The sequence below is a fragment of the Myotis davidii genome, unplaced genomic scaffold (assembly GCF_000327345.1).
Source record: "Myotis davidii unplaced genomic scaffold, ASM32734v1 scaffold1219, whole genome shotgun sequence".
In the NCBI taxonomy this organism is placed as follows: Eukaryota; Metazoa; Chordata; class Mammalia; order Chiroptera; family Vespertilionidae; genus Myotis; species Myotis davidii.
Genome location: NW_006290442.1, coordinates 173,640 through 181,921, shown reverse-complemented (window position 1 = coordinate 181,921; position 8,282 = coordinate 173,640). Strand labels below are relative to the sequence as shown.

The following is an 8,282-nucleotide window of genomic DNA, read 5'->3' as shown; positions in this document are numbered from 1 at the left end:
GGGGCAATCAGGCTGGCAGGGGGAGACAGTTGAGGGCAAGCAGTTTGACGGGGGGGGCGGGGGGTGGAGGGGAAATTAGGGGTGATCAGGCCAGAAAGGAGGGCAGTTGGGGGCGATCAGGCCAGCAGGCAGAGTGGTTAGGGGCATTCAGGCAGGCAGGCAGGTGAGTGGTTAGGAGCCAGCGGTCCCAGATTGCAAGAGGGTGCAGGCTGGGCTGAGGGACACACACCACCTCCCCCCCTGCTGTGCACAAATTTTGTGCACTGGGGCACTAGTACACCAATAAAATGCAGGAGCCTGATTAAGCCATAGCCTTATCACCTTGAGCCCTTCCTGAGAACTTACCTTTACTCTCAGAGCAGGAGTAAAATTACAGATAGAAGGGCACCCTGGTGTACCTTCTGCAGGTTGTTACATTCTGGAAGGACAAGCTAGAGCAGCATTTCTCAAAGTGTAGTCTGTGGCCTGACTGCATCAGAACCACTGGGGGGATGGGGAGGACAAAGATGCACATTGTAGAGCCCCTCCACAAGACACACTGATTTAGACTCTCTGTGGAAGGGATTAGGAATCTACCTTTTAATCAAGATTCTCTGGTCATTGTGAAGCAAACTAGCATTCAAGAATGGCAGAGCTAAGGCTCTTCCCAGGTGGCCAGATGTTCTTCCTCAGTCTAAACTGTATCCTTCATGCTAAATGCAAAGTTCTCTGAGCCTCTGCACTGTGGACACAGAGGAGAGTGGCACAGTGGCCATCTAACACCACTCCCTTGGAGAGAAGTAGAGGCATGGTTGGAGCATCCTCACTTTGGAAGTTCAGCAGCGGAACTAGGTTTTAGCCTCAGGTTCCTGCATTTGACCTTGCCCCCCACCTCACCCCACAGGACTGTGGCTACTTCCCAGTGGACATGCAATAGAGTCAAACATTGTACCCAGGCTTCCAACTCAACTCTGAGATTTCCTCAACTTCTGCCCCAAAGGACAAGGTGCTAGGGGATTGGATGCTCCCAGACCGGCCTTTTCTCCTTTTCCCAACATGCAGGTTTAAAAAGTATCCATGGCAGTGAGGTAAGGAGGGCCCTGGGTTATTTCTGACACTGCTGCAGAGATTGGGTCTCCTGACATCAGCTTTTAAGAGTTATCCCAGGTACTTAACTTAGCTGCATCCTCCTACCTCCCAGAACCTGGAGGTGAGCCTGGAAAGGAGGCTGGGGGACCTGTTTCACTCACTGCAACAAAACTCTAACCCTGGGGCATGGCCCAGCCTGGGGAGCTGGGACCGGAAGTTCATGCCCTGCTTGACCTGGTTGAGGTCAGATTTCCCCCAAGGTCAATCCCATCTCCTCTGGGCCCAGTGGGAGAAAGAAACGAGGTGTGTGGTTTGGAAAAGGAGGAAGAAGCAGAGGCTGCAACTGCCAATGGCAACGCTGTCTAGTGTTTCAACAGCATGGGAATTTTCTGGCTGGCTCTGTGGCAGAGTTTTTATGGGTATGAGCTCTGCCTCATCACTGTAATTGTAAACTCCTCAAAGATAGGGACTCTGTGTTCTATTTGCTTAACTCAGAGCCTGGCACAGAATAAGTGATCGTTAAATGTGGGCTAACAGAGACACGTGGATCGTATCCCTGGTGCCTGGCCCTGAGCTGGACACACAGGGGTAATGACCTGAGCTCTCATTACCATCTCCGGGACAGGTGCGCATTTCCCAGGTGGAATTGAAATGTGATTCCCTGTACTGGAAGGGAGCTGTGGAGGAGCCTGGGGGGTGCTTGAGACTCCTCAGGATTCCCCAACTCCAGCCTGAATTGGGCCATTGCCCAGCGCTTCCTCCTCTTCCTTCACAAGCACCTTTCTCTTCCTCCCACACACAAGCCCAAACCTGCCCAGAACCATTTAACTTCACCCTGAGCCATTTGTAAAGAATCCCACTGAAATATTCTATATCCCACTGGGGATACCGGTTTCCTGTTTGACTTCTGGATTCTAACAGCCCTCATAGATCACCTAGTGCAGTCATAACCCAAAGTGAGATGTGACCAACCTTTTCTTTTTTTGTCTTGAAGAGAAGAGAATAAAAGAGACTCTAATAGAAAATGTCAAAGCATGAGCACTATTTCACAAAACTTGTTTCAGTTAAACACATGTGTATGGAGGTTACAAAAGCAAACACATTCCCTTCTAGAGAGTTACAACCACAAAGTTTGAAAAATACCAATCACACTCTCTCACATTACTAATATGGAAACTAAAGCAGAGAGGTAAAGCAAATCGCCTAAGCTCACACAGCTGGTCAGTGGCAGTGCCCAGGCAAGAACTCAGGTTTCTCCTGTCGTGTTGCAGTGCTCTGGTTCTGCACCCAGAAAACACCCCTGGATGGGACTGGAAAGAAAACACAGTGAATCCCTACCCCCACCCCCCCCCACCCCCAGAGCTCCCCAGCCAGGAGTGGGCCTTCATCAGCTGACCCCAGGTTGGGAGCTGGCAGGGATATACACAAATGATGGGCTCAGAGGCCTAGAACCTTTGGCTGAACTAGTTTTGCACGTGTAGCCATGACTGCCCTTGGCATTCATCTTAAAACTTATTAAGCAATAACTAAATCAGGGCAAAAGTGCTACTGGAGGCCACTTTCAGATGGATGTGAGGGCTAAGAGGCTCTGCAGCAGGTCAGGAGCACAGGCCTCTCTCTGTGGGAGTGTGGGCAGCAGAGAAATACCCTGCAGGTAGGATTCCAGGCCATGGGCTGGGCCCATTCAGACTGCGATTACCCTCACCTCCTTAGAGAACAACAGTGCCATCCTCTCTGGGGTTTGAGCTATGGTTCCTGGTTTGATCAATGCTGTGGTCAGAGGCGAGTTGGGGTGTGGTGATGGTCAGAAACTAATCCAATCTTCTCATTGTACAGGTGAGAAAACCAAGGCTCAGATAGGCCCAGAGAATTGAGCAAGGTCACAGAGCAAGCTGGTTGGAGAGCCACACATGACTCAAACTCAAGCTCCTCATTCCCAGCCTCCCACTTCTCAAACCCATGTCCAAAGCACCTGGACATCCTGCTAAAATGCTAAATTATATATATGGAGCCCTGGCCTCGTTTGCATAATATACACATATATGCAAATATGTATATATTATGCAAATGAGGCCAGGACTCCATAATGGTCAAGACCAGCTCAGGAGGAGGGGCTGGGCGTGGCCCAGAGCCTGAGAGATCAACACAGAGGGCACCTGCTCCAAGCCTCCATGGCACAGCTGAAGGCAGGCCCCCAGCAGACATACATACACAGGGTGCCTGCTCTGAGCCTCCAACGTGGCTGGGGGAAGGCCCCCAGTGAACACACACACACACACACACACACACACACACACACACACCCGGGGCGCCTGCTCTGAGCCTCCGTGGCCAGACTGCGGCTTAGGCCCGCTCCCCCCGGGGCCTAAGCCATCAGTAGGACATCCCCTGAGGGCTCCCAGACTGTGAGAGGGGGCTGGCTGGGCTGAGTGACCGCTCACCCCCAGTGCACAAATTTCATGCACTGGGCCTCTAGTCCTATCCAATAAAAGAGTAATATGCAAATTAGCCATCACTCTGCAACAAAGATGGCTGCACCCACAACCTATAGAAGGGAATTTGCAAATTTCTGTCACTCCTTGACAAAGATGGTGGCAGCTGGGGCAGAACGCCAGAGGGCCTGTGGGCCTGCTTGGTCGCCACTGCTGTGGGGGCGGAGGAGCAGAGACACAAGCCTTCAAGGGGGCCTGGCACCCAGCAGCCCCAAGCCCCGCAGCTGCAGCAGCGTTGGGGCCACTTTGGCTGGAGGAGCATAGACACAAGCCCCAGGGGGGCTGGCACCCCTCAGCCCCAAGCCCCACAGCTGTAGTGGTGCTGGGGCCGGAGGAGCAGAGACACAAGCCCGCAGGGGGACCCAGCACCCAGCAGCCCCAAGCCCCAGAGCCACTGGGACTGCAGCAGAGACACAAACCTGCAGGAAACCTGTGGAAAGGGAGATAAACTATCATAACCTTATCTCCCTTTCCACAAGATGAGAAAACTGACCCTGATTTATTTAGTGACGGCCCACACCTTTCTATAAGCACAGGGACCCCCCCCCCCCAAAAGTTCCCCTCGATGGGGAAAGTGCCATCAGCCAGTGAAGACTGACTTCAGTCACAGGACAGGAGATTAGAAGTTGACATTACACCCAAACTTTGTTACAAACTATCTCCCCCACCCCCATTCATCTTTCCTAAAAATCATGTACTTTCCTCTAAGAGGCCTACATATCCCATCCCCTTTCCCTAGGAAGAAGGTATTTAAATCTGGATTCTAAGCCACCTTGGGGAGTTATTAACTTTTCCCTGGGATCTCCCACATATGCACTAGGTACACATGTTAATGAACTTTGGTTTTTCTCTTGGTAATCTGTCTTTCATTACAAGGGCCTCCACTAAGAACTCAGAAGGGTAGAGGAAAACTATTTTTCCTCCTCTATAATTCTATCTCAGGAAAGCAAGTCCTGGGCTGAACAGTAAGGTTGGCTCAAGTGCCAAGCAGTCCTGGCTGATGGGGAGGGAAGCTTCTAGGGGGAAATCAATGATATTGGCATCAAAGTAGGACAGAGGGCACATGCATGGTTGCTGGTGGGAGTTTAAAGTGGTTCAACATTTTTGGAGGATGATTTGGCAAAATCAATAGAAATGTTCAAGGTACATCCAAGAGTGTTCTTCTAGGAATCTCATCTGCTGAGATAAAGCATGAGTGCATAAGACCTGATCAGAACCCAGGATGCTACTGCAGGCTCCCCTTCCATGATAGGAAAACCTGCTAACAACATACATTTTTAGGACAAAGTGGCATCTATACCAATAAAAGGGTAATATGCTAATTACACTGAACATCTTCTGGACGACCTTTCAGACAAAGCCATGGTGGCAGGACTAAGGCAGAGGCGATCAGGCAGGTAGGGGAGAGCAGTTAGGAGGATCAGGCTGGCAGGCAGGTGAGCAGTCAGGAGCCAGCAGCCCCAAGGGGTCCTGGATTGGAGAGGGTGCAGGCCAGGCTGAGGCCCCCCGCCCCCCACTCTCATGTATGAATTTCATGCACCGGGCCTCTAGTACATATGTAAAAGCCTAAGCAACTGTTAGACCATTTGACCATTCAACTGGTAGCTATGATGCACACTGACCACCAGGGGGCTAATGCTCAACACACAGGCATGGAAACATGGAACAGACTGATTAATCTCAGAGGGTAGTGGATAGAGGGGAGGGCAGGAAGAGATTAACCAAAGATTTTATATGTATACTAGAGGTCTGGTGCACAGATACGTACACTGGTGGGGTCCCTCGGCCTGGCCTGCAGGTATCAGGGCTCTCCAACATCCCCTGAGGGGTCCCGGATTGTGAGAGGGTGCAGGCCAGGCCAAGGGACCCCACCAGTGCACGAATCTGTGCACTGGGCCTTTAGTTTTCTAGATAAGGAGGCTGAGATTCAGAGAGTTTAAGTAACTTGCCTAATTCACACAGCTAGTAAGTGCCAGAGCCAACGTTCAAACTCAGATCTGTCTGGCTCATGGGTTAATCAGCTACAGACTATATGGAAATGTATCCCCAACCCTCCTTTCTCTGAGCCTTGGGGGCCTCTCCCCAGAAGGCTCATGACATTGCTCAGTCAAACCAGGTCCCCCCAACACTAGTTGGTCACAACTTTCTCATAACTCAGGGTCCTAAAGTGGACCTCAACAAGTTACCTTTAGAGCTAATGTGAGGGGCGAGGGCACAGAGCTCGGGTAATATATGGCAGCTGACCTTCTCAGTAAGACACAAGGCGATCTCTTTTAATTAGGGGCTTGCGAGCTTTCACTAAGGCCATGTCCATACAGACTGAAACACTGCCCTCAGGAGGCTGTGCTGGGCACCAGGAAGCTTGTGGGGAAGTATCTGCATGGTTGGGGGTGTGGTCTGTGTTGGAATTGCTGAGGATTCCTATGGAATATAGGCAGGTCTCCAGGTGGGGACGAGTCTGTGGCTGAGGCATGGGGGAGGGCCACCTCTGCATCCTTCTGAGCGCTACCCAAATGCAGCCATGCATTTTGGCTGCACATTCAGGATTATGCATCATCCGTAGTTACACTATGTTTCACAGCGCACGAGCTCACTGCTGTAATATACATGCAATGGCTGTGTACAAGCACAGCACCCAAATGGCACACTCATTCCCTTACTACAGGTGAACAGGTTGGTCCTGCATCTTGGCCAACAGGTGCCTGGCTGAATTTCATTTGACTCCTAAGCAGCCTCTTCAGGTGTTGGTGTTCACTGGCCTGGCCCTGTCTCCTACAGGAATCCTAGAAATTGCTAGTTACCTGGAGAGGCCCTGAGGGCAAAGAGGGCAGCAGGAGAGACACGAGCTATGATGGCAGAGTGTGATCAGAAGGGGAAATTCAGTGAACCAAGGGCCAGTCCAGAGTTGGGAGGGTAGGTTCAGTACGCTGGAGCCTTCCTGTCCAGAGTAGGTAGAGTGGTTTTCCAACTAGTCTCAGTGCCAGGCTGTCTCCCTCTGAACCCCAGCTCTGCCACTTACAAGATGTGTATTCTGGGGCTTGTTACTTAACCTTTCAGTCCCTTGAGTTCTTCATCTGTTATGTGAATAAAAATAAATCCAAATGAGCCCTCACCGGGTGACTCAGTTGGTTGGAGCATCGTCCTGTGCACCAAAAGGCTGTGGGTTTATTCCCCAGTTGGGGCGCATATGCGCAGCAACTAATCGTGTTTCTCTCTCTCTCTCTCTCTCTCTCTCTCTGTTCTCTCTTCTCTCTTTCTAAAATAAATTTTAAAAACACACATATCCTTGGGTGAGAATTAAAAAATAAGTTAATTAAAAAGTAACATAAAATAAATCTAAATGAGGTAGTGTATATAAAGCATTTAGAATAGCACCTAGCATATGGTGAGGGCCTAACAAATGTGAGCAAGGGCTTATAGATAGATATAGATATATAGATATAGATATAGATTAGATATAGATGATGATATAGATATAGATATAGATATAGATATAGATATAGATATAGATATAGATACAAACACACACACATTATGACGGCAATGGGGCCTCCCACTCTGGCTCCCACTCTTACAGAATATAAGAGAAAGTGCCATTTGCATTCCTGTTTTTCACACAGATGGACAGAGAGCAGCTGAGGGCACCCACTTTCTCAGGGCACACTCCAGTTCGTTCTTCTCCTCATGGGCTTCTTGGAGCTGGGAGAAGATTCTGGTCAGGAAATCCTCGAAGTTGGACAGTAAGTGAGGCTCATCCTTCTTCAGCTGCAGCCAGAGTTGCTTGACGTCACTTTCACTGCAAGAGGAAAGGAATGTTAATGTAAGAGTGTGGAAATGAGGCTTTAAGGCAGCGGTTCTCAACCTGTGGGTCGCAAGCCTGTGGGTCGAGACCCCTTTGGGGGTTGAACGTCCCTTTCACAGGGGTCGCCTAAGACCATTGGAAAACACATATATAATTACATATTGTTTTTGTGATTAATCACTATGCTTTAATTATGTTCAATTTATAACAATGAATATACATCCTGCATATCAGATATTTACATTATGATTCATAACAGTAGCAAAATTACAGTTATGAAGTAGCAACGAAAATAATTTTATGGTTAGGGGTCACCACAACATGAGGAACTGTATTAAAGGGTCGCAGCATTAGGAAGGTTGAGAACCGATGCTTTAAGGGAACACAGAAGCCCCCAGCTGTGAAACAGGCAGCCAGAAACAGCATTGTCATCATAATGACGACAGTGGCTAACCTTTACCGAGTGCTTTCTGTGTGCATATTAGCTCATTTTATCTCATAGCAACCTCTGTGGCAGGTGCTGCCATCACCCATTTAGAGATGAGGAGACAGATGGGGAGAAGAGAGGTGGAAGAGCTGTCTCAGACCACTCAGCTGGTAAAGGATGGAGCTGGGAGGCATACTCGGGCTGTCTGGCTCCTGTGTTGACCTCTTTATCTGCCTCACTGGATGCTTCCACTCCCCTGTCTTTCTCTATGGGCTGGTGGTGCTGAGCGTGCACAGCTGCGTTCTGGGCACATCTCAGATGCCCAGAAGAAGAAAGGAAGACAGGAGTCTGGTGCATGTGAGGACAAAGGCTGTGGAACTACAGGAGAGAGCTTGTCTCCCTAAGAAGGAAGGTCCTCACAGCTGAGAGGGAGAGACATGCCATTTGATGGATGGCAGAAGCAATTGTCACTGCGGGAAAGGGAAGAGAATAG

General features: G+C 49.8%; 1 protein-coding gene across 4 annotated transcripts in view; it reads right to left on the bottom strand.

Moving 5' to 3' along the window:
• The window catches only part of CRACR2A (calcium release activated channel regulator 2A), a 143,900-nt gene that overhangs the window by 65,893 nt on the left and 69,725 nt on the right, over positions 1 to 8,282 (bottom strand). For all 4 annotated transcript variants that reach the window (XM_015563748.1, XM_015563749.1, XM_015563750.1 and 1 more), the window contains one exon: positions 7,210 to 7,356. In XM_015563748.1, coding sequence (XP_015419234.1) covers positions 7,210 to 7,356 — 147 coding nt within the window. The remainder of the gene's footprint in view (positions 1 to 7,209; positions 7,357 to 8,282) is intronic.